Below are 27,696 nucleotides of genomic sequence, written 5' to 3'. Positions count from 1 at the left end.
ACGTCAAAAACTAATGATGTATTGTATGGTGACTGACATAACATAATAAAATTAAATTAAATTAAAAAATGAGAAGACTCATAAGACCAAGACCAGAGGGCTTCACTGGTGAATTCTTCCAAACATTCACAAAAGGTTTAATACTTACTTTCCTAAACTCTTCCTGAAAACTGTAGAAGAGGGATCATTTTCAAATTTACTTGATGAGGCCTGAGTGCAAATTATTCAGGCACTTATGTATCTATCCATTACACACTTTATTCATCTTTCATGCATATATTTCATGTGTATTTTATATCACAATGAAATGATAAGTATGACATAAATATTTATTGTTAAAGTGGGCAGAGAACTTCCTTTCAAGGGAACTAAAATATACTAAAGTATGTTTTAAGAAAGAGAACATAATTTAAATGAAATTCAGACGGGAACTGTGACATGTAAAGAAATACTAATAACCAAAAGGAACAATAGGTAAAATAAAGAAAAGTATTTTCAGAATAAAATCTTCAGGGTATTTTCTAATGAAAAGAACAGAGGTGACAAAAATGTACTGTTTACAAGAATTTTATGTAAGTTAAATCCCATTATTTTGGAGGTGGCATAGATATGGTTAAATATGTATGCTAAGAATGCAAGAATAATCACTAGAGGAAAATAAAAAGTACAGATCCACTAAATTGTTGCAATAAATGGTGGAAGAAAGAAAAACAAAGCATGAAGTTTCAAAAGAAATGAATAAAAATTCAATTAAAAAACAAATGTGGCAAAATGAACATAGAAAATATGAAAATTTTGAGACAACTAAACATAAAAACTATGCAGTCTAGAGGAGTGTAAGGAGTCATAACAGCTAAATGTAATGAGGTATCTTAGAGAAGATCTTGGTATCAGAAAGAGGCTATTTGGTAAAAAGAAAAGAAATCTGAATAAGTTATGGACTTTGGTTAATTAAAAATGTGCAAGAATGTTGATCACAATAATATTTAAGAGGATAATATGATAAATCAAAGACAGATTGGATAGTAAATCAAAATCCAATGTAGATCTTGAGCTTACTAGTACAGAAAAACTAAATGAGAAGGGAGAAATAGGGAAATACTGACTAACAAAAGCTAATTTGTGTATAGATATATAGATACGTCAGACCAAATAGACTTTAAAACAGAAAACAACATTAGAGATAAAGAGATTTGGCATTTGAATATAAAAGTTAAATTTCTAGGAAGATACAACAATCTAATATAAGTCTCCACTGTAGAAAGCAGCTTCAAAAAACAGAAAGTATAAATTGAAGAATATATACTGAGAATTAGGCAAATCCAACAGCATAGTTGCCACATTTGTTTTTTAATGAGAAACACAAAAACAAATCTTTAAATGAATTAGAAATATTTGTCACTAACCTCTGCAAGGCCGCAGTCACATTGTTCAGGAGGTTCCAAAATTCCATTGCCACAAGCTGCTGCAGTTCTTCCTTGGTAAACCACTTCTGAAACTGTTTGATTCCGAAGACATTCAAAGTCAGGCTGTGAAACCATACGTTTAAATTCATCCATGCTGCAACTGCTAAAAAACTTTACACCATGGGAACGTCTAAAAATAAATTATATTCCTCAGATAAATGGAATAAAATGGAATAAAATCACTATCAAAGTAACACTCTATGAATTACTGAAAAGTACCATAAATTCTGTAATACTGCACTTACAGAGGAGCCAAGAAGGAAGGGAGAGGATTTTATCTTTAATACAAGTTGTAAATAAAACAATAAGTTTATTTCTATTGTAATTCAATATAACAGACATCTAGCAAGTAGAGGAAGTTAAGGTGACATGAGTTAAAATATATTAAAACACAAATAATGTTTGCCACACAAAAAATCTCTCCTTAACTATGTTCTACTATTATTTTCATTATGATTGCCAACATCCCAATTATAATCATTATTATAAGCACTAATTATAAGAAAATGAAACATACTAGAAAAATTTATGTGGAAAACTGAAGAAATAACAATGGTGTTACAGGAAAAATGAGAATCATTTGTATTTTGATAACAAAATTAATCAGTTAAAATACCTCAACACTTATTATATAAAATGTATAAGCCCTAGATTTGTTTTATTTTGTTACCTTTTGAAATATTTCTGTACTTCTACATGTACTATTTAATGAATTTTTATTTCATTTTGTAACAATCTACAACTTAGAGAAATCACAAAAAAATAGACCAAAAAATAAATTTTTCCCAAAACAATGAATAAGTTGCCAAACATGATCCTAATAACTCTAAATATTTTAATGCATAATTCCTACATAGACATTAATTCTAAAAAAGACCCTTCAAAATCAGGAAATAATGTCATCCAGATTTCACCATCATCACAATATTGGCACTTTATAGCAAAAAGATCCAGTTGAGAGTCAACCATCGCATTTTTTTTTCAATTTTTTTCTCTCCAAATTTTTATTTAAATTCCAGTTAGTTAACATGCAGTGTAACATTGCTTTCTGGTATAGAACTTAGTGATTCATCACTTAGATGAGACTCCCAGTGGTCATCACAACAATGCTCTTCTTAATATCCATCACCCACTTAACCCATCCCCCCACCCTACCTCCCCTCCAGCAAACCTCAATTTTATTTCTATAGTTAAGAGTCTCCTTTATGGTTTGCCTCTCTGTTTTTCCCCTAAGTTCACTGTTTTATTTCTTAAATTCTACATGTGAGGGAAATCATATGGCATTTGTTTTTCTCTGACTGACTTATTTGGTATAACATAATACTCTCTAGATCTATCCACACCGTTGCAAATGGGAAGATTTCATCCTTTTTATGGCTGAGTAATATCCCATTGTGTATATATACCACATCTTCTTTATCCATTCATCAGTCAATGACCACTTGGGCTCTCTCCATAATTTGGCTACTGGTGATAATGCTGTTATATAAACCTCAAAGTGCATGTATCCCATAAAATCAGTATTTTTGTATCCTTTGGTAAATACCCAGGTATGCAACTGCTGGATCATAAGGTAGTTCTATTTTTAACTTTTTGAGGAAACTCCATACTATTCTCCAGATTGGCTGCAGCAGTTTGCATTCCCACCAACGTGTAAGGAGCATTCCCCCATTCTCTGCATCCTTGCCAACACCTGTTTCTTGTGTTGTTAATTTTAGCTATTCTGACAGGTGTGAGGTGATATCTCATTGTTGTTTTGATTTATATTTCCCTGATGATGAGTGATGAGCATCTTTTCATGTGTCCATTTGCCATCTGGTTGTCATCTTTGGAAAAATGTCTGATCATATCTTCTGCCCATTTCTTGACTGGATTTGTTTTTTGGATGTTGAGTTCATTGATAGGTTCTCTATAGATTTTGAATACTAACCCTTTATCAGATGCCCTTTGCAAATATCTTCTCCCATTCTGAAGGTTGACTTTTAGTTGTGTTGATTATTTCTTTCACTGTGAAGAAGGTTTTATCTTGATGAAATCCCAATAGTTCATTTTTGCTTTTGTTTCCCTTGCCTTCGGCAACCTGTCTAGCAGGAAGTTGCTATGGCTGAGGTCAAAGAGGTTGCTGTCTGTGCTCTCCTCTAGGATTTTGATGGTTTCAGGTCTCACATTTAGATCTTTCATTAATTTTGAATTTATTTTTGTGTATGGCATAAGAAAGTGGTCCAGTTTCATTTTCTGCAAGTTCCTATCCAGTTTGCCCAGCACCATTTGTTGAAGAAACTTATTTCCATTGGATATTCTTTCCTGCTTTGTCAAAGATTAGTTGACTATAGAGTTGAGGTCCATTTCTGGGCTCTCTCTTCTGTTACATTGATCTATGTGTCTGTTTTTGTGCCAGTACCATACTGTCTTGATGATGACAGCTTTGTAATAGAGCTGGAAGTCCAGAATTGCGAAGCCACAAGCTTTGCTTTCTTTTTCAAGATTCCTCTGGCTATTTGGGGTCTTTCCTGGTTCCATACAAATTTTAGTATTATTTGTTCCATTTCTTTGAAAAAAGTGGATGGTATTTTGATAGGGATTGCATTAAATGTGTAGATTGCTCTAGGGAGCAGTGACATCTTCACAATATTTGTTCTTCCAATCCATAAGCATGGAACGTTTTTCCATTTCTTTGTGTCTTCTTCAATTTCTTTCATGAGTATTCCATAGTTTTGACTACAACAGACCTTTGCCTCTTTGATTAGATTTATTCCTACTATCTTATGGTTTGAGGTGCAGTTGTAAATGGGATTGACTCCTTAACTTCTCTTTCTTCTGTCTTGTAGGTGTACAGAAATGCAACTGATTTCTATGCATTGATTTTATATCCTGCCACTTTACTGAATTCATGTATGAGTTCTAGAAGTTTTGGGGTGGAGTCTTTTTGGTTTTCCACATAAAGTATCATATCATCTGCAAAGAGTGAGAGTTTGACTTTGCCAATTTGGATGCTTTTTGTTTCATTTTGTTGTATGATTGCTGAGGCTAGGTCTTCTAATACCATGTTGAATAGCAATGGTAATAGTGGACATCCCTGCTGTATTCCTAACCTTAGGGGAAAAGCTCTCAGTTTTTCTCCTTTGAGAATAATATTTGCTGTGGGTTTTTCATAGATGGCTTTTAAGATGCTGAAGTATATATCCTCTATCCCTACACTGCGAAGAGTTTTAATCAAGAAAGGATGCTATACTTTGTCAAATGCTTTTTCTGCATCTATTGCGAGGATCATATGGTTCTTGTTCTTTCTTTGATTAATGTGTTGTATCACATTGACTGATCTGCGGATGTTGAACCAACCTAGCAACGCAGGAATAAATCTCACTTGATCGTGGTGAATAACCCTTTTAATGTATTGTTCTATCTTATTGGTTAATATTTAGGTGAGAATTTTTGCATCCATGTTCATCAACGTTATTGGTCTGTAATTCTCTTTTTTGGTGTGGTATTTGTCTGGTTTTAAGATCAAGGTAATGCTGGCCTCATAAAATGAATTTGGAAGTTCTCCTTCCATTTCTAATTTTTGGAACAGTTTCAGAAGAATAGGTATTAATTCTTCTTTAAATGTTTGGTAGAACTCCCCTGTGAGGCCACCTGGCCCTGGGCTCTCGTTTGTTGGAGATTTTTCATGACTGCTTCAATTTCCTTAGTGGTTAGGTGTCTGTTCAGGTCTTCCATTTCTTCCTGCTTCAGTTTTGGTGGTGTATACATCTCTAGGAATGTATCCATTTCTTCCAGATTATCTAATTTGCTGGCATATAATTGCTCATAATATGTTCTTATAATTAATTGTATTTCTTTTGATTGTGATCTCTCCTCTTTCATTCATGATTGTATTTATTTGGTCCTTTCACTTTTCTTTTTGATAAGTCTGGCCAGGCATTTATCGATCCTATTCTTTCAAAGAACCAGCTCCTAGGTTTGTGGATCTGTTCTACTGTTCTTTTGGTTTCTATTTCATTGATTTCTGCTCTCATCTTTATAATTTCTCTTCTCCTGCTGGGTTTAGGCTTTATTTGCTGTTCTTTCTCCAGCTCCTTTAGGTGTAGGGTTAAGTTGTTTATTTGAGACCCGTCTTATTTCTTGAGAAAGGCTTGTATTGCTATATACTTTCCTCTTAGGACTGCTTTGCTGCCATGAATTTTTTAATTCTTTTTTAATTTCCTGGTTGACCCATTCATTCTTTAGTAAGATGTTCTTTAGCCTCCATGTATTTAAGTTCTCTCCAACTTTCCCCTTGTGACTGAGTTCTAATTTCAAAGCACTGTACTCCAAAAATATGCAGAGAATGATCACAGTATTTTGGTAACAGTTGAGACCTGATTTGTGACCCAGGATGTGATATATTCTGGAGAATGTTCCATGGGCACTAGAGAAGAATGTGTATTCTGTTGCTTTGGGATGGAATGTTCTGAATATATCTGTTTAATTCCTTCTTGATCTTTTGCTTAGATGATCTGTCCATTTCAGTGAAGGGGGTGTTAAAGTCCCCTACTATTATTGCATTATTGTTGATGTGTTTCTTTGATTTTGTTATTAATTGGCTTATATAATTGGCTGTTCCCATGTTAGGGGCATAGATATTTACAATTGTTAGATCTTCTTGTTGGATAGCCCCTTTAAGTAAGATATAGTGTCCTTCTTCATCTCTTATTATAGTCTTTTGTTTAAAATTTAATTTGTCTGGGTGGGGTGGAGCAAAATGGCAGAGGAGTAGGAGACTTGGATTTTGTCTGGTCCCAGGAGTTCAGCTGGATAGGGATCAAACCATTCTAAACACCTACGAACTCAACAGGAGATCAAAGAAAAGAATAGCAACAACTCTCTGAACAGAAAAGTGACCACTTTCTGGAGGGTAGGACGTGTGGAGAAGTGAATCTGAGGCGATATTCGGGAGGATAGACTTTGGGGGAGGGGGCCTCTGTCGGCTGTTTTTGACAAGTTATAAAGCAGCAGAGCACAAAATAGGAAACTTTAGAAGTTTGCCCCGCTGAGGGACATTGCTCCGGTGGCAAAGCAGGGGGTAGAATCCTTGCTGAGACAGTATGGTCTGAGGACCCTTGGGGTCACTGAAAGATGGGGGGTGCCTGAGTGTGGCAGAACTTCCAGGTATGGGAGCAGGGAAGCCAGCTGCAGAGAGGGAGCTGAGGAGTGGGCTCTCAGCTCAGGTCGCCATAAACTGTGATCCGTGGCACAGTCGGGCCATTGCTCTTCCAACATAGATGCAAAAAGAAGATCCGAGGAGACTCCCCTTCCTCCCCTGGAAGGAGCAGCGTGGGAGCCTACTGCAGGGATCTGCTGGGTTTAAAGACTCCACACAGGGTCAGGTGCCAGAGATAGAAACGCCGGGTGAGCACAGAGTGCGGCCAGAGACCAGGGAGATGGGAGTGACTGATTGCTTTTCTCTGGGGGCTCACTGAGAAGTGGGACCCCGAGTTCTTGGCTCCTCAAGGGCAGAGACTGGGAGGCTGCCATTTTCACTCTTGTGCTCCAAAGCTGTACAGAAAGCTTGAGGGAACAAAAGCTCCCGAGAGCAAACCAGAGCAGATTACTTAGCCTGGACCAGGCAAGGGCTGGGCAATTCTGCCTCCAGCAAAAACATTTGGAAATCACGTCAACAGGCTCCTCCCCCAGATCAGCAAAAACGTCCAGCCAAGACCAAGTTTAACGATCAATGAGAATGGTAGAACTCCAGTGTTAGGGGAATACTGCACATAATATTCATGGCTTTGTTCCCATGATTCTTTAGTTTTTCAAAGTGAATTTTTTTAACTTTATTTTTTTATTTTTTCCCCTTTTGCAACCAACATATCAATCCCTTTTATAAAAACTCTTTTTTATTTTTCATTTTTAGAGTCATATTCTATCCCTTCAGAGTAGTTAACCTTATTTTTGGTATATATATATATATATATATATATATATATATATATATTTCTCTCCTTAAAATTTTGGGATACAGTTTCTTCTATCAGATCAAAATATACCCTAAATCTCTAGTGTATGACGTTCTTCTAGTCTCCTGCCTGATCACAATCTCTCCTTATTTTTTTTAATTCTCTTCTTTTTTCAACCAACTACTTATCAATTACTTTTATAAAATCTTTTATAATTTTCACTTTTAATACTCATATTCCATCCCTTCATCATATTAAACCTTATTTTTTACATGTATGAGTTTTTCTATCTTTAAAATTTGGGGAGGTACTATCTTCTAACAGACCAAAATATGCCCAAAATATAGTCTATGGCCCTGATCTATCCACAGCCTCATGATATTTGATCATATTCTGTTTTGGGTTTTTTTTCTTTTTTTTTGTTTGTTTCTTTTTCCTTTTTGTTCTTTTTTCTTTCTCTCCCTTTCTTTTCCCCCAGTTTCAGATCTTTTCTGATTTGTTTAGTGTATATTTTCTGGGGACATTGTTATCCTGTTAGCATTTGTTCTCTCATGCATCTATTCTCTTCTGGACAAAACGACAAGATGGAAAAAATCACCTAAAAAAAAAAAAAAAGAACAAGAGGCAGTACTGACTGCCAGGGACCAAATCAATACAGACAGTAGTAAGATGTCAGAACTAGAGTTCAGAAGAATGATTATAAAGATACTAGCTGGGCTTGAAAAAAGCATGGAAGTTATTAGACAAACCCTTTCTGGAGATATAAAATACCTAAAATCTAACCAAGTCAAAATAAAAAGGCTATTAATAAGGTACAATAAAAAATGGAGGCTCTATCTGCTAGGATAAATGAGGCAGAAGAGAGAATTAGTGATATAGAAGACCAAATGATGGAAAATAAAGAAGGTGAGAAAAAGAGAGCTAAACAACTACTGGATCACAAGGGCAGAATTCGAGAGATAAGTGATACCATAAGACAAAACATTAGAATAATTGGGATCCGGGAAGAAGAAGAGAGAGAGGGGCAGAAGGTATATTGGAGCAAATTATAACAGAAAACTTCCTTAATTTGGGGAAGTTGACAAGCATCAAAATCCAGGAGGCACAGAGAACCCCTCTCAAAATCAATAGGTCAACACCCGACATCTCATAGTAAAACTTAGAAGTCTCAGAGACAAAGAGAAAATCCTGAAAGCAGCTTGGGAGAAGAAATCTGTAACTTACGATGGTAGAAAGATTAGATTGGCAACAGACCTATCCACAGAGACCTGGCAGAGCAAAAAGGATTGACATGATATCTAGAGCACTAAATGAGAAAAATATGCAGCCAAGAATACTATATTTAGCTAGCTGTCTTTGAAAGTAGAGGAGATAAAAAGCTTGCAGGACAAACAAAAACTAAAGGAATTTGCAAACACAAAACCAACCCTACAAGAAATATTGAAAGGGGTCCTCTAAGCAAAGAGAGAGCCTGAAAGCAACATAGACCAGAAAGAAACACAGACAATATACAGTAACAGTCACCTTACAGGAAATACAATGGCCTTAATTCATATTTTTCAATAATTTCCCTGAATGTCAATGGGCTAAATGCCCCAATCAAAAGACACAGGCTATCAGATTGGATAAAAAGACAAGACCCATCACTATGCTGTCTGCAAGAGACTCATTTTAGACCCAAAGTCACCTCCAGATTGAAAGTGAAGGGATGGAAAACAATTCACCATGTTAATGGACACCAAAAGAAAGCTGGGGTGGCAATCCTTATATCAGGCAAATTAGATTTTAAATGAAAGACTATAATAAGAGATGAGGAAGGACACTATATCCTACTTAAAGGGTCTATCCAACAAGAAGATCTAACAATTATAAATATCTATGCCCCTAACATGTGAACAGCCGCATATATAACCCAATTAAGGAAGCATACCATTAATAACAAAATCAAAGAAACCCATCGACAACAATACAATAATAGTGGGGACTAAAGTCCCCCTCACTGAAATGGACAGATCACCTAAGCAAAAGATCAACAAGGAAATAAAGACTTTAAATGACACACTGGACCACATGGACTTCACAGATATATTCAGAATATTCCATCCCAAAGCAACAGAATACACATTCTTCTCTAGTGCCCATGGAACATTTTTTAGAATAGATCACATCCTAGGTCACAAATCAGGTCACAGCTGGTACCAAAAGATTGGGATCATTCCCTGCATATTTTCAGACCACAATGCTTTGAAACTAGACCTCAGTCACAAGAGGAAACTCAGAAAAACTCAAATACATGGAGGCTAAAGAGCATCCTACTAAAGAATGAATGGGTCAACCAGGAAATTAAAGAAGAATTTTAAAAATTCATGGAAACCAATGAAAATGAAAACACAACTGTTGCGAATCTTTGGGATGCAGCAAAGGCAGTCCTAAAAGGAAAGTATATAGCAATACAAGCCTTTCTCAAGAAACAAGAAAGATCTCAAATACACAACCTAACCCTACACCTAAAGGAGCTGGAGAAACAACAGCAAATAAAGCTTAAACCCAGCAGGAGAAGAGAAATAATAAAGATGAGAGCAGAAATCAATGAAATAGAAACCAAAAGAACAGTAGAACAGATCAACGAAACTAGGAGCTGGTTCTTTGAGAGAATTAAAAAGATTGATAAACCCCTAGCCAGACTTATCAAAAAGAAAGAGAAATGACCCAAATAATTAAAATCATGAATGAAAGAGGAGAGATCACAATCAACACTAAGAAATACAAACAATTATAAGAACATATTATGAGCAACTATTGCCAGCAAATTAGATAATCTGGAAGAAATGGATGCGTTCCTAGAGATGTATCAACTACCAAAACTGAACCAGGAAGAAATAGGAAACCTGACCAGACCTATAACCACCAAGGCAATTGAAGCAGTAATCAAGTATCTCCAACAAACGAGAGCCCAGGGCCAGATGACTTCCCAGGGGAATTCTACCAAACATTTCAAAAAGAATTAATACCTGTTCTTCTGAAACTGTTCCAAAAAATAAAAATGGAAGGAAAACTTCCAAACTCGTTTTATGAGGCCACTATTACCTTGATCTCAAAACCAAAGACCCCATCAAAAAGGAGAATTACAGACCAACATCTCTGATGAACATGGATGCAAAAATTCTCACCAAAGTACTAGCCAATAGGATCCAACAGTACATTAAAAGGATATTCACCACGACCAAATGGGATTTTTCCCTGGGCTGCAAGGGTGGTTCAGCATCCATAAATTAATCAATGTGATACAATACATTAATCAAAGAAAAACAAGAACCATATGAGCCTCGCATAGATGCAGAAAAAACACTTGACAAAGTAAAGCATCCTTTCTTGATCAAAACTCTTCAGAGTATAGGGATAGAGGGTACATACCTCAATATCATAAGAGCCAACTATGAAAAACCCACACCGAATATCATTCTCAATGGGGAAAAACTGAGAGCTTTCCCCCTAAGGTCAGGAACATGGCAAGGATGTCCACTATCACCACTGCTATCCAACATAGTATTAGAAGTTCTAACTACAGCAATCAGACAACAAAAAGAAATAAAAGGCATCCGAATTGGCAAAGAAGAAGTCAAACTCTCACTCTTTACATATGATATACTTTATGTGGAAAACCCAGAAGATTCCACCTCAAAACTGCTGGAACTTATACAGGAATTCAGTAAAGAGGGAGGATAGAAAATCAATGCACAGAAATCAGTGGCATTCTTCTACACTAACAAGAAGACAGAAGAAAGAGAAATTAAGGAGTCGATCCCATTTACAATTGCACCCAAAACCATAAGATACCTAGGAATAAATCTAAACAAAGAGGCAAAGAATCTGTACTCAGAAAACTATAAAATACTCATGAAAGAAATTGAGGAAGACACAAAGAAATGGAAAAATGTTCCATGCTCATGGACTGGAAGAACAAATATTGTGAAGATGTCAATGCTACCTAGAGCAGTCTACACATTCAGTGCAATCCCTATCAAAATACCATCAACTTTTTAAAAAGAAATGGAGCAAATAATCCTAAAATTTGTATGAAACCAGAAGGGACCCCAAGTAGACAGAGGAATGTTGAAAAAGAAAAGCAAAGCTGGCAGCATCACAATTCCGGACTTCAAGTTCTATTACAAAAATGTCATCATCAAGACAGTATGGTAACTGGCACAAAAACAGACACATAGATCAATGGAACAGAATATAGGCCCAGAAATGGACCCTCAACTCTATAGTCAACTAATCTTTGACAAAGTAGGAAAGAATGTCCACTAGAAAAACGTCTCTTCAACAAATGGTGTTAGGAAAATTGGACAGCCACATGCAGAAGAATGAAACTGGACCATTTCCTTACACCACACACAGAAATAGACTCAAAATCATCGAAAAATCTCAGTGTGAGACAGGAGCCCATCAACATCCTAAAGGAGAATACAGGCAGCAACCTCTTCAACCTCAGCCGCAGCAACTTCTTCCTAGAAACATCGCCAAAGGCAAGGGAAGCAAGGGCAAAAATGAACTATTGGGACTTCATCAAGATAAAAACTTTTGCACAGTGAAAGAAACAGTCATCAAAACCAAAAGACAACCGACAGAATGGGAGAAGATATTTGCAAATGACCTATCAGATAAAGGGCTAGTATCCAAAATCTATAAAGAACTTATGAAACTCAACACCCAAAGAACAAATGATCCAATCAAGAAACGGGCAAAAGACATGAACAGACATTTTTCCAAAGATGACATCCAAATGACCAACAGACACCTGAAAGAGTGCTCAACATCGCTGGGCATCAGGGAAGTCCAAATCAAAACTTCAATGAGATATCACCTCACACCAGTCAGAATGGTTAAAATTAACAAGTGAGGAAACGACAGATGTTGGTGAGGATGTGGAGAAAGGGGAACCCTCCTACACTACTGGTGGGAATGCAAGCTGGTGCAACCACTCTGGAAAACAGTATGGAGGTTCCTCAAAAAGTTGAAAATAGAGGTACCATATGACCCAGCAATTGCACTACTGCATACTTACCCCAAAGGTACAAATGTAAGGATCCAAAGGGGTACGTGTACCCCGATGTTTATAGCAGCAATGTCCACAATAGCCATACTATGGAATGAGCCAAGATGTCCATCAACACATTAATGGATAAAAAAATGTGGTATATAAATACAATGGAATATTATGCAGCCATCAAAAGGAATGAAATCTCGCCACTTGCAACGACATGGATGGAACTGAAGGATATTATGCTGAGAAAATAAGTCAATCAGAGAAAGACATGTATCATATGACCTCACTGATATGAGGAATTCTTAATCTCAAGAAACAAACTGAGGGTTGCTGGAGTAGTAGGGGGTGGGAGGGTTGGGGTGGCTGGGTGATAGACATTGGGGAGGGTATGTGCTATGGTGAAAGCTGTGAATTGTGTAAGACTGTTGTATCACAGACCTGGACATCTGAAACAAATAATACGTTATATGTTAGGATAAAAAGAAGAAGATAGCAGGAGGGGAAGAATGAAGGAGGGAAAATCAGAGGGGGAGATGAACCATGAGTGACTATGGACTCTGAGCAACAAACTGAGGGTTCTAGAGTGGAAGGGGGTGGGGGAATGGATTAATCTGGTGAGTATTAAAGAGGGCACGTTCTGCATGGAGCACTGGGTATTATATGCAAACAATGAATCATGGATCACTACATCAAAAACGGATGATGTAATGTATGGTGATTAACATAACATAATAATAAAAAAATTTAATTTGTCTGATATAAGGATTGTCACCCCAGCTTTCTTTTGATGTCCATTAGCATGGTAAATGGTTTTCAACCCTAACAATTTCATTATGGAGGTGTCTTTGGGTCTAAAATGAGTCTCTTGCAGACAGCATATCGATGAGTCTTGCTTTTTTATCCAATCTGATACTCTGTGTCTTTTGATTGGGGCATTTAGCCCATTGACATTCAGGGAAATTATTGAAAAATATGAATTAAGGCCATTGTATTTCCTGTAAGGTGACTGTTACTGTATATTGTCTGTGTTTCTTTCTGGTCTATGTTGCTTTCAGGCTCTCTCTTTGCTTAGAGGACCCCTTTCAATATTTCTTGTAGGGTTGGTTTGGGATTCACAAAATTCTTTTAGTTTTTGTTTGTCCTGGAAGCTTTTTATCTTTCCATTTTCAACGACAGCCTAGCTGGATATAGTATTCTTGGCTGCATATTTTTCTCATTTAGTGCTCTGAAGATATCATGCCAATTCTTTCTGGCCTGCCAGGTCTCTGTGGATAGGTCTGTTGCCAATCTAATGTTTCTACCATTGTGGGTTACAGACCTCTTTTCCCAAGTTGCTTTCAGGATTTCTTCTTTGTCTTTGAGACCTGTGAGTTTTACTATTAGATGTTGGGGTGTTGACCTATTTTTATTGATTTTGAGAGGGGTTCTCTGTGCCTCCTGGATTTTGATGCTTGTCTACTTCCCCAAATTAGGGAAGTTCTCTCCTATAATTTGCTCCAATATACCTTCTGCCCCTCTCTCTCTTCTTCTTCTGTGATCTCAATTATTCTAATATTGCTTCATGTTATGCTATCACTTATCTCTCGAATTCTGCCCTCGTGATCCAGTAGTTGTTTATCTCTTTTTCTCAGCTTCTTTATTTCCCATCATTTGGTCTTCTGTATCACTAATTCTCTCTTCTGCCTCATTTATCCTAGCAGTTAGAGCCTCCATTTTTCATTACACCTCATTAATAGCCTTTTTGATTTTGACTTGGTTGGATTTTAGTTCTTTTGTTTCTACAGAAGGGGATTCTCTACTACCTTCTATGCTTTTTTCAAGCCCAGCTAGTATCTTTATAATCATCATTCTGTATCTAGGTCTGACATCTTAATAATGTCCCTATTGATTAGGTCTCTGGCAGTTGGTATGGCCTCTTTTTTGTTTTTTTTGTGTTTTTTTTTGAGGTGGGTTTTTCTGTTTTGTCATTTTGTTCAGAGAATAGATGAATGAGAGAACAAAATGCTAAAAGGGTAACAATGACCCCAGAAAAATATACAGTAAGCAAATCAGAAGAGATCCAAAATGAGGGGGAAAAGAAAGGAAAAAAAGAAAAAAGGAAAGAATGTGGTCAGGTAGGAAACGAACAAAGCCATACACTAGATTTAGGGTATTTTGGTCTGTTAGAAGAAACTCTATCCCAAAATTTTAAAGAAAAAAAAACATATTTATACAAAAAATAAGGTTAAATACAATGAAGGGATAGAATATAACTGTAAAAATGAAAATTAAAAAAGATTTTTAAAAAGGAATTGATAAGATGTTGGTTGAAAAAGGAAAGAAGAAAAAATTTTAAAAAAAGAAATAGAAAAAGAAAAAATAAAGAAAAATTTAAAAATTGACTTTTGAAAGACTAAAGAATCATGGGGGAAAAGCTATGAATTCTATGTGCTGTATTCTCCTAGTGCTGGAGGTTTGCCTTTCTCATTGATTGGTAAATTTGGTCTTGGCTGGATATTCTTGCTGATCTTCTGGGGGAGGGGCCTGTTGCAGTGATTCTCAAATGTCTTTGCCAGAGGGGGATTTCCACCACCCTTGCCAGGGACCAGGGTAAATAATCTGTTCAGGTTTGCTCTTGGTAGCTTTCGTTCCCTGAAGGCTTTCCGTACAGCTTTAAAGGACAAGAATGAAAATGGTGACCTCCCAGTCTCTGACCCCATAGGTGCAGTCCTCATTGTGCCCTCAGAGAAAAGCAGTCAGTCATTCCTGTCTCCCTGGTCTCCGGTCACACTCCATGCTCATCTGGCCTGTGACCAAGCGTTTCTATCTCTGGCACACAACCCTGTTTTAAGTCTCCAAACCCAGCAGATTCCTGTGGTGCACACCTAAGCCACTCCTCCAGGGGAAGAAGGGGAGTCTCCCCCAATCTGCTGCTTGTTCAGTCCATGTTGAAAGAGTAGTGGCCTGACTGTGCCATGGATCATGGTTTATGGCAACCCTGAGCTAAGAGCCCACTCCTCAGCTCTGTCTTTGCAGTCAGTTTCCTGCTCTGATACCTGGGAACTCTGCCACACTCAGGCACCCCCTGGTCTTTCTGTGACCCCGAGGGTCCTGAGACCACACTGTCTCAGCGAGGGTTCCACCCCCTGCTTAGCCACTGGAGTGACATCCCACCCCCAGCAGTCTATCTTCTCAGATATTGCCTCGGATTCACTTCTCCACACATCCTACCTTACAGAAAGTGGTCGCTTTTCTCTTCATAGAATTGCTGCTATTCTCCTCTTTGATCTCCTGTTGAGTTTGTAGGTGTTCAGAATGGTTTGGTAACTATTTAGCTGAATTTCTGGGGCCAGATGAAATTTAGGTCTCCTAGTCCTCCACCATCTTGCTCCAACCCCTAAGCACATTCTGTACAATATCAAATACTCCTCTTTAAATAAGATAAAAACAGAGAGGGAGGCAAACCACAAGAGATTCTTAACTCTAGGAAACAAACTGAGGGTTGTTGGTGGGGAGGTGGGTGAGGGGTTGGGGTAACTAGGTGATGGGCACTAAGGAGGGCACTTGATATAATGATGATGGGTATTATATGCAACTGATGAATCATTAAATTCCACCCTTGAAACTAATAATACAGTATATGCTAACTAAATTGAATTGAAATAAAAAAATTAAAATAAATAAATAAGTTTAAACAAGTACATTATGTCTTTAATAAAAAATATTCTTACTCAATTTGTATTGCAAGATACTATACAACAGTGACTGTTACAAACATTTCCCAGAAGAAGACATAGATTTGATAAAAATAAAATCTTACATTGCTTCAGAATTCATTATGCATGTAGTTCCTGGACAGTAACAATTGTAGATATCATCGTATGTTAATCCGAGATTAATTCCAAGCAACTGTACCATAACAACTGAAAATGCATCTAAAGTTATCATCTGTGGATACTAAATGCAAAAAACAAAACAGAATTTTTGCCTAAATTATTTCTTCACCTCTTTGATCTTTTCTTTTTGACCATATTACCTAAATGCAAATGCAAATTTAAGAAACTACTATGCCAAAGCTCATTATTTTCTTAGGGATATGGAAAATAAGAAAAAATGGGTAAATTTTGTTTTTCTTTTTGGGTTATTGTATTTTTAATCCAAATGGCACTGACATATACCTAAATGAGATTAATGCTATCATATGCTTTTACTACATATTAAATACCAATAAGCTTTTAAAGGTTTTTGAGAAGAACATGACTGTTTCAGTAACTATATTATTTTTTAATGAACACTTAGGAAAAAAACTACACGGATTCTTAAGGGTTGAATTTGCAATCGGTTTTGACTTCAGAAATAGTTTTAGAAGAGTCTAATTATTTTAAAGGCAGAATACACTTTGTAAGTAGCATTTTTGTCTTAACACACACACACACACACACACACACACACACACACACACACACACACGGCAAGTAAGAATGGCAACAAGACACAAACCCCTGGCAACCTATAATCTTTTTACTATCTCCACAGTTTTTCCTTTTGCAGAAAGTCATATAGTTGGACTCATACGGTATGTAGCCTTTTCATATTGGCTTTTCTCACTAACCACTATGCACTTAAGTTTTTTCATGGTTTGATGCCTCACTTAAAAAAAAAATCATTGGATAGTATCCCTTTATATCAGTTTACTCCGGTTTGTTTATCCATTCATCTCTTAAAGGACATTTTGGTTGAGCCCAATCTTTGGCAATTATGAATAAAGCTGCTATAAACATTCACACAGGTTTTTGTGTGGATGTAAGTATTCAAGTCATTTGGGAAACACCGAAGAGGACAACTGCTGGAATATATGGTAAAAAAAATAAAAAATAAAAAAGACTAAGAACTTGAATAGATATTATTTCCAGAGATAATATACAAAAAGCAAAAAGTATATGAAAAGATGTTAAGTATCACTAGTAATCATAGAAGTGCAAATCGAAACCACAATGAAATATCACCTCATACCACTTAGGATGGCTGCTATTAAAAAACAACAATAATAGAAAAAATGTTTTGATAAAGATGTCATGCATATAAATTGTAACTGCTGGTGGGATTATAAAGTAGTGAAACCACCCTGAAAATAAGTATGATGATTCCTCATAATATTAAAAATAGAACTACTACATGATCCAGCAAATACCTACTCCTGGTATATATCCAAAATAATTGAAATCAGTATCTTGAAGAGCTATCCACACTCCCATGTTCATTGCAACATTACTCACAATAGCCAAGGAATGGAAATAACCTAAGTGTCCATTGACAGATAAATGGCTAAAAAAAATCTTATATATATACACACATATATACATACACACACACATATATGTGTTCCCATGTATATTAAATTCACACATATATATATTATTTAGCCATAAAAAGAATGAAATCCTGCCATTTGCAACAATATGGATGAACTTGGATGAAATCATGCTAAGTGAAACAAGCTGGACAGAAAAAGACAAATATTATGTTATCTCTCTTATATGTGGAATTTAAAAACGTCACACTCACAGAAACAGAGAGTAGAATGATGGATTCCAGAAGCTAGATTTTCTGGAAAATGGGGTAAGTACATCAAAAAGTACAAATATTTATTTATGCAAGATGAAAAGTTCTGAAGATCTGTTTCACATCAATGTGAACATACTTGGCACTATGGAATTGTACACTTAAAACTAGTAAAAATGGTAAATTTTATGTTATTTGCATTTTACCACAATAGCAAAAAACTTTTAAAATTATAACATTTGAGTTTCAAAATCTAAAAAAAAAAGCATACTCGTAGAAAAATTTGTAAAAACATTATGACAGATATACTATACATATTTTGTTCCTTGAAGTAGATGTTTCAAAATATGATATAATTACTGAATAGATGGGAATAAAATGCATACCAGAGCAATTCCTGCAGCAAACTTTGGATTGCATGCCATTCCATGATATGTTGCTCCCACATAATTAAGATGGTCCCTATAACTAAATAATAAAATTTTTCTTCTGAATAAATGCATTTTAAATTACTACTAACTTAATGACCTTTTAAGAATTGGATTTCTCAATAAAGTTATGTGTTTTTTAAATACAAATATTACATATCACATCTCATGCTTTCAATCATTTTGTATTTGGGTAATCTCCCACAGTTCCTACAAAGTTAAGTTCTAAAGTCTACTTTAACATTATATGATACACAGCCCAAAACCCAGTGGTGCCTAATCCTTCCAAAACATTAACCACCACTGTTGCCACCACTGGATAATTATAATTTGAAGATGTACAAGTCAGGACAGCTTACTGCCATGATTTGCATATAGTGAACCCCTAAAACATGTAAAAAATGTAAAAAATGATTGGAGGACAGGGAGACAAAGAGAATATTCAGTAGACTCATCAAGAAAAAAAGAGAAAGTAGCAAGTGTCCTCATAACATTTCAGTCCTTAGTTATTGTAGCTCCTGAGTCCACAAACCCAACCCTAAATTCCACAGGAAACACCAACAGATTTATAAATATATTGCATATTACTCAGATCTTCAGAATTTTTATTATTCCCATCTCAATAATCAAACTATTAACAGAAACCTATATAAAAACTCTTGAAAAAAATAGTGCAAGTAGTTAAATAGCTGCACCTTAGGTCAGTATAGCTATACCAGATGGTAACCACATTTCTAATTTGATATATTGTATTTTAACCAGCATTATATGCAATTATTGCATTCTGTTAACTAATTTACATTGTGTTTAAAGTTCAAATGATAATTTTAATTATTTACCTCTGAGAAAATCTTTAAAATCATTGAGGACCCCTGTTTATCTCAAGGCTTTCCAAATTTTCCAAGTTTCTTACATTTCCATAGATAAAAAGCCTAGTGCAGAATAATGACCCACTATGACTTAGTGTCTTACATTGTTTTCAGAATTTTATACTTTGCAATTTGTCAACACAGTATGCATATAATATTTTTTGAAGTGTCTTTTCATTACATATAACACATTTTGTATATAATCTTGATAGCTAACATATGAAATAATTTGACAAACCCTATGTCAATACAAATAAGGTACTTACATTAATAAGTATGCCATATCATGGGACCTTTGAAACAAAAATTTTTCTTTCCATGACACAAATCTTTGTAGTACTTCATTAGCATCCCCACTAAGTGAAATCTTATTTTGATCTGACCAGAGCTCCAAAGAAGTTAGTATAATAGTTATGTTGAGCTGGGAAAACATCTGAAAACAGAAGATACATAATATATAGTTTTTAGGTAATCATAAATATAACATTACATCTCTATACATAATGCTAATATATTCAATTTACTATTTTTTGGAAATGAAATTCATTCATTGATGGATGAAACCAGTTGGTAGGATTACATTTTTAAAAGACTGGATATGCTATTTGTACAAATGCTATTACTGCATTAATAGGAATGTTTCTTACTTAAATGAAACATAAATACTTACAGTGTTGATTAGACCAAAGATATGGACAACTTTCTCAGCTGCAACTGCCACTTCAGAGCCCATATAATTATACTGAAAGACAAATTTTGTTTCTTAACTATTAGTGAAAATTACTGAACTATCACATTTTAAATGGATATAAAATGTTAAAATAATGCAGTGTTCAAGTGAAAGGAAAAAAAATTTTTACCAAGTACTTAGTAAGTTTTAGGCATAAACCTAGAGACTTTATATATTAATCAATAATCTTAAAATAAGAAGGTTGTCATTAACTTCCTCTTCACACATACGGAAATTAAGAGTCAAAAGTTAAGTTTACAAGATTGCAGAACTACCAAGGGTAAGAACCAGAACTCAAGTCCCCAACTAACTAAACTAGTAAGTCTTTTTTTTTTTCTACTATAGTATGCTGCCATCATTTGTCTTCATCCCAGTAAGAGATGACTATATATACTGATAAACAGTGCGGTTTCTAAACACAGAGCTCTGAGGACCATTACAGTGAGTAATTTCAAGAATACTTCTTCATTCAAAGGAACAGGAATCATAATATTTTCTCTAAATATTTCTAATTATGTGTATGTACACATTTCTAAGTGTTAGCGGAAAACATAAAAAGTGGCAACTTTCTATCTTCAATAATCTTCAGCAAGTCTGTCAAAAATTACTAACAGAAAATAAAATGTAATGGATACAGTTCTCTGGTTTGGACAAAAGAGATGTTATCCTCCTAGGTCCTTAGAGACTATTTATACTTTGCTATTTCTCTGTATGTAACCTTTCCCAATAAACTATATTGTATATTTACACAATGCAGCAATGTGTGATATGAATGAAGGTGATCCTTTGCAAAACTGAATACATGAAAAGCAAGACAAAAGAATACAAAAATAAGTCTATGGAAATAAATCCATATATGTCAATAATCACAAATTATCAACAAACCAAATACTAGGTAAATGAAACTTTAAAAAAAAATCCACTACATGCAAATTAAAATAAAAACCTCTAAATTATGAGTACATAGAGATATTGAGTCAAAGGATGAAAATATATAACCAGGAAAATAATAGACAAAAAGCATAAGTCATATGATAATTACATGAAAAAAACTTAAAAGCAAAACGTGAACATAATAATCATCACAGTGCATCAATAAAATATGCAATTATCAAGAAAGATGGAAGCATTCTAAACTTGACTATAACTAATAGCACAGCAACAAAATGTATAAAACAAAATTTAACAAAATTATAAGGGATTTTTACATAGTTCTCTTAATCATTACTAGATCAAGCAAATTAACAATAAATACAAGAGTTTTCAAGTTAAAGCAAAATTTAGATATGTATATATAAAAGTTTATATAAAACAATGAGATTATATTTTTTCAAATATACAATGGAGGTTTTACATAGATTGACTTATATTAGGCCATAAAATAGTTATTTGACTATAAAGCATAGATCACATTGTCCAACCACAATGCAATTAAGATATAGTAATACAGTGTTATTTGATAAAAATATTTATAGTAATACTTGATAAAAAGTATTTTAATGATGTTATTTTTACTTACATGGATAACTCTCTAAAAGCTCCATGATGCAATTTACAATTTACTTTCAAATAGAGAGAGCACAAGTGATAATGGGATATAACGTTAAACAATAAATCTAAGAAAAGAGAATATAGGTGTTCTTTCATTATTCTTATTCTTACAACCTTTATGAAAGTTTGAAAATATTTCCAAATAAGATGTTTAAAAAAATGAAGATAAGGGGTGCCTGGGTGCATCTGCCCTCAGCTCAGGTCATGATCTCAGGGTCCTGATTTCAAGCATCAGGCTTCCCTTCCCAGCAGATAATCTGTTTCTCCCTCTCCCTTTGCCCCTCCCCTTGCTTATGTGCTCTCTCTCTCAAATAAATAAAATCTTTTTTAAAAATGAAGATAAAATAAAAATTTCATATGAACAAAAGTTGAAGAGACTTCATCAACAGGCTAAACAAAAATATCAGAAACACAGACCTACAAGAAGGAATGAAGAATTTTGGAAATATTAAAATGTGGGAAAAAAAATGAAATGCTTTTATCCTTTCCTTAATTTCTTTAAACAATTGAATAATTTAAAATAATTCATCTTGTGGTTTATAACATATGAAGAAATAAAAATATATTACACTAACATCACAAAGGGGTTCTATGGAATTTCACTGTTGTAAGGCTCTTACGTTTTATGTGATTGAAGACAGATAAACTAAACATAAAAGAAGAAATACTAATCATAGCATATTTTAAGGAACCCTTGGAGTTTTTAGTCATAGTTTTGGGTTTCTTTGTTTTGTTTTGCATGATGTCATTTGTATTGAAAATGCCTTCTCTTGTTATCAGAATGGTAAGAAGGTATCTAGCTAAGTGGAAAGAGGAAAATAGGCTGTCTAGATTTAATGTTAATAACCTCGAGGGAGTGGCTGTGGCAAAGCATAATGCCACTACTTGTGATCTTAGTTTTAGGCCAAATAGTATTATTCCCCATGTAACAACAAAAATCGAAATCTAAATCCCCGGGGTCAGTTAAGATGATAGAGTAATAGGAGGGCCCTATGTTTGCCTCATCCCTGGAACACAGCTAAATAAATACTGGATCATTCTAAACACCCAAGAAATGGATCTGGGGGCTGACAGAACAAACTGCATGACTGGAGGGAGAGAAAAGGTCACATCATGCAGGGTCAGAGGTGTGGAGACAGTTTTGTGGAGAAAAAAATCTTGGGTGCTGCAGAAGGAAGGGAGCCCTGCTCATGGAGAGAGGAGAGAGAGAGATAGACAGACAAACAGAGAGAGAGAAAAAGGGAGAGAGAGAGAGCATTGTACAGGGGATCACAGAGGTAAAACTCTTCCCCAAAGTCATTGACTGGGAAAACAAGAGAGGCTGATTATCTTAAGTGTTTACAACCAATGAAACTCAAAGACTGGAGTTTTATAGTTCTGTGTTGTGGGTGGTGTGGAGCCCAGTGGGTGCTGCAGTGCTCCTATGGAGAAGGAGCATGCCAGGAGCTGATGGTGCGATCTGAAGATCCCCAGAAATGCACTGGGAGAGACATTCCCTCTTTTTGGAGTGTATCTGGGAGAGATGGCTTTGGCTATCAGAGACAAAAGAACTGGCAGGCACCATTGTGCTCCCCCCTGCCCCTTAAGCATAGGGGCACAGACACCTGCCAAGGTGGCTAACCTGGACTCAGGCTTTTTGCTGTGTGTTACTCTAAACTCTCAGCTCCTGTGCCTTGGTGTGACTGCCCCTTTGGGACAAACCGGCACAAGCCCCAGCCCGGCAAGACCTTCTCCCAGAGGACCAGCATGGGTCTGTACCACAACAGGTTCCTAAAGTTTGGAATTTTGAAATTCATCCAGTGTGTCTAAGATAAAACACAGGTGCACTGCACTACTTGGCAGGCAGACAACCTAGCCACAGACAGGAAGAAGGTAGGGAACTGAGAGATGCCTCTGACACAGGAGAAAAGATTTTGCTCTTCTGTGAGGGCTTCCTGGACAGAGGTGGGTGTGAACTCACCTCTCTGGAGACAAGGACAGGGTCAGTGCCACTTTTCTCCCATACCCATCAGAACAAACTGACTTCAGTGAATAGCATAGCCCCATCAACAATAGAGACCTGAGCCAATTAAAACAAACAATGCCTGCTCACATTCTGCTGGTGCTTATTAACTAGGGCAAGTGTGCCTGAGAGCAGCAGTCCCCTACCCCAGAAGACCAGCAAAAATCTCCATATTCACCAAGTCTACTGACCATAGTGGTATAAAGCTTCAGCTCTAGTGGAAATATCATCAGGCCTCTTTTAACAGGAAGACCAGAGTACACCTAGTTAAAACTTGCCACACTCTGGACAAGGTCCAAACACTCCCCATTGCAGGCAAGGAGAAACTGCAGAGGGCTGACCTGAAGGAAAGAGCAGCCAAAACACAGCAGCAGAGTGCACACAGCATACACCAGAGACACTTCCTGAAACACCAGGCCCTATAAGGCCATTACTCTCAGGAGCAGGAAACATAACAGGCTTTCCTAATACACAAATAAAGACAGAAACCTAGACAAAATACCAAGTTGGAGGAATTCATTGCAAAAGAAAAAACAAGAAAATGTCATGGGATCTAATCAAAACAGATAAAAGTAATATGCCTGGCCCAGAATTTAAAGCAACAATCATAAGGATACTAGCTGGGCTTGAGGAAAGCATAGAAGACACCAGGGAGTACCTTTCCACAGAGATAAAAGACCTAAAAGCAAGTCAGGCCAAAATAAAAAAATGCTATAACCTAAATGCAAAACCAACTGGATATAATGACCACAAGGATGGAAGAAGCAGAAGAATGAATAAGTGATACAGAATATAGAATAATGAAAGATAATGAAGCTGAAAAGAAGAGGGAAAGAAAAATATTGAATCATGAATGTAGACTTAGGGAACTCAGCAACTCCATAAAGTGTAATAACATTCATATCATACAAGTACCAGAAGAAGAAGAGAGGGGAAAGGGGCAGAAAGTTTATTTGAGGAAATAATAGCTAAATTTCCCTAATGTGGAAAGGAAACAGACATTCAAGTCCAAGAGGCACAAAGAACTTCCATCAAAATCAACAAAAGCAGGCCAACACTAAGACATACTGCAGTAAAATTTACAAAATATAGAGATAGGGAAAAAATCCTAAAAGCTGCAAGGAAAAAGAAATCCCTAACTTGCAAGGGAAGACCAGTAAGGCTAGCAGCAGATCTCTCCACAGAAACTTGGCAAGTCAGAAGACAGTGGCCTGATATATTCAATGTGATGAATGGGGAAAATATGCAGCAAAGAATACTCTATCCAGCAAAGCTATCATTCAGAATAGAAGAAGAGATAAAGAGCTTTCCAGACAACCAAAAACTAAAGGAGTTCATGACCATGAAACCAGCCCTACAAAAAATATTGAAGGAAACTCTAAGAGTGGGAAGAAAAGACCAAAAGTGACAAACCCTAGAAAGGAACATAGAAAATCTCCAGAAACAATAACTTAACTGGTAATACAATGGCATTAAATTCATATCTATCAACAATTACTCTGAATGTAAATGGAATAACTGCTCCAATCAAAAGACATAGAGTGTCAGAATGGATAAAAAAAAAAAAAAAAACAAGACCCATCTCTATATTGCCTACAGGAGACTCATTTTAAACCTAAAGAAACCTGCAGATGGAAAGTGAGGGGATAGAGAAAGAATCCTGAAAGGAGCAAGGGGAAAAAAAAAAGTCCTTAATCTACAAGGGAAGACAGATCAGGTTCACAGCAGATTTGTCCAAAGAAATTTGGCAGGCCAGACATGAATGGCAGGATATATTCAATGTGCTGAATGGGAAAAATATGCAGCCAAGAACACTTTATCCAGCAAGACTGTCATTCAGAAAAGGAGAGATAAAGAGTTTCCCAGACACATAAAAACTAAAGGAGTTCATGGCCACTAAACCAGCCCTGCAAGAAATACTAAGGCAGACTCTCTAGTAGGGGGAAAAAAGACCAAAAGCAGCAAAAACTAGAAAGGAACACAGATAGAGCACTTAGTAAATCAGTTAGTAAATTAAATTATATAAAATAGATTAATTGGAGACTATGTGAACTTCAAAATTAAATTGAAATAATATATCTCATTAATATGTGGGAAAACATTATAAAATAACTTACAAAATGGCATATATAAGACAAAGGTATATAAATATACACATGTATACATTTAAAACAGAACATGTCTGCATATAATTTATCCCTTGATTTATAAAACTATGTGTGTTTTTTCTTTATTATTTTTTGTCTGTCTATTCTTTACTGTTACTGATTTTTTAATTATGTAAAGATCTAAATATTTCCTTTTATGAACAAAATCATGACATTATGACACTCATTGAGACACTTTATGCAAAAATTATCAGTGATAATGGACAAATCTGATTTTTTAACTCGCTACTCATATGACTTTGCTCAAACTGACTGTATAAACAAGAATTTCCACACCTCAATGGATATTCCTATGAATAAATCTCATTTTTGAAATACAGAACTTCCACTAGAGAACTCAAGCAATTATACAGCATAAGGTAATCTCATAAGAGATGATATTTAACAACAAGGATCTCTGAGTAATAAACAAAATAGCTTGTTTTAAAATGTAAATCAAAAATAATAATAAATAAAATAAAATGGAAATTGATTTAAGGAGAACAGTTCACCATGAGTGGATTTAAAAATATCTATAGCTAGTTGCAATCCAATAGGTTATAGTGTAGTAGAACCTTGCATACAAACAGTTATACATTATTGCTAGAATTCTATACTGATTTGGAAATCAATACCATAAATATTGGCCCCTGTATGTCAATGTAAAAGCAATTGACAACCTTTTTTTCTGTCCTGCTATCCACAAATACATATTGTGAACAGAGTGAAATATCTACATTGCACACAAGGCAAGTTTCTTTTTCATATTCCCTTTGAACTTAAACACAAGACAAAGATATGATGACATATATCAATAATACATACCAAGGCTTTATCCATAACAATTTGTATTTTCAGAACTCTTTTCAATAGTGCAACATCTGACTTTTCCTGTGAAACAGAGGACATTATGAGTTAAATAAAACATTTTTAAAATTCTTATATTGTTTGTAATTATCATGAACATTATATAAGTATATATATGTACATATACACATATATATACATACATACCCAAAGAAAGGTATAGATACATAGAAAAACAGATACAGATTCATCAAGATATAGATAAGAAGAAAATAAGAGAATAAATGTCCACTGAATAAATAAGCAGATTCCAAATACAAATTATAGGAAGAAATCAGAAGATTTTACCTATATTCCTGATAATTAAAATCCTCAAAAAGTTACTGGAGGGAGAACCCGAGTTTCCTTCCTCTCAAAACCTTCTTCCAAGACGCTCCCCCAACCTATATAAACTCCAATTGACTGTCCTCCAAATGTTGCCTCTCTTTTCTCATTATTTTAATTCTGCATTAACTTGTGGCTTACACACAGTGGAATGCATCCGTTTTAAAATACAGTTACACGAATTGGTACTGATGTAAATACCCATGTGACAATTTCCATAAGTAAGATAGAGATAGTTTCTAACTTGCTCTTACAGGTCAATTACCCACATGCTGAAGGCAATGAAGGATCTGCTTTCTCTCACCATAGTTTAGAATAATCTATTCCAGAATTTTATATAACTGGAATCATATAGTGTGTACTCTTTTATATCGGACTTTTTTTATTTAGCATTCCCCCATGTTGTTGTGATTATTAGTAATTCATTAGGTTTTATTGCTAAGTAGTGTGCCATTTTAGAAATACACTAAATTTTGATTATGCATTTACCTGTCAATGATGTGAAAGGTGGAATAAAATGGGGTCACTTTTGTCAAGGGGTTTTAAAATGGAACTGGGAGGCCATTAAGGAGGTAGGCCATATGCACATCCTCACTGGGTAGTACCATGAACTTCTGAACTGAGCCCAGCCTTAGACATTCCTAGGACTCTGCACAAACTTATCTGCAACTTGCTATAGTAACAAATTTTTGTTTAGTGACAGCCTTAGGAATCAATTATGTTTAGCCTAGTTTACTTTTCTGCCAACAACAATCAAAATCTTTGTAAACAACATATGCAAGCAT

The 27,696-nt window shown here is 35.5% G+C and overlaps 1 protein-coding gene across 1 annotated transcript in view; it reads right to left on the bottom strand.

Moving 5' to 3' along the window:
- LOC112834698 (A disintegrin and metallopeptidase domain 3-like) overlaps positions 1 to 27,696 on the bottom strand; it is a 130,710-nt gene that overhangs the window by 62,083 nt on the left and 40,931 nt on the right. The window contains exons 7-12 of the mRNA XM_025886169.2: positions 26,546 to 26,611; positions 19,961 to 20,032; positions 19,557 to 19,723; positions 18,380 to 18,461; positions 16,252 to 16,388; positions 1,407 to 1,596 (exon numbers count right to left, since the gene is read on the bottom strand). Coding sequence (XP_025741954.1) covers positions 1,407 to 1,596; positions 16,252 to 16,388; positions 18,380 to 18,461; positions 19,557 to 19,723; positions 19,961 to 20,032; positions 26,546 to 26,611 — 714 coding nt within the window. The remainder of the gene's footprint in view (positions 1 to 1,406; positions 1,597 to 16,251; positions 16,389 to 18,379; positions 18,462 to 19,556; positions 19,724 to 19,960; positions 20,033 to 26,545; positions 26,612 to 27,696) is intronic.

Source organism: Callorhinus ursinus, unplaced genomic scaffold (genome assembly GCF_003265705.2).
Source record: "Callorhinus ursinus isolate GAN/ISIS: 27379988/994484 unplaced genomic scaffold, GSC_fseal_2.0 scaffold17, whole genome shotgun sequence".
Taxonomy (NCBI): domain Eukaryota; kingdom Metazoa; phylum Chordata; class Mammalia; order Carnivora; family Otariidae; genus Callorhinus; species Callorhinus ursinus.
The sequence above is the reverse complement of the archived record's forward strand: the minus strand, read 5'-3'. Positions and strand labels throughout refer to the sequence as shown.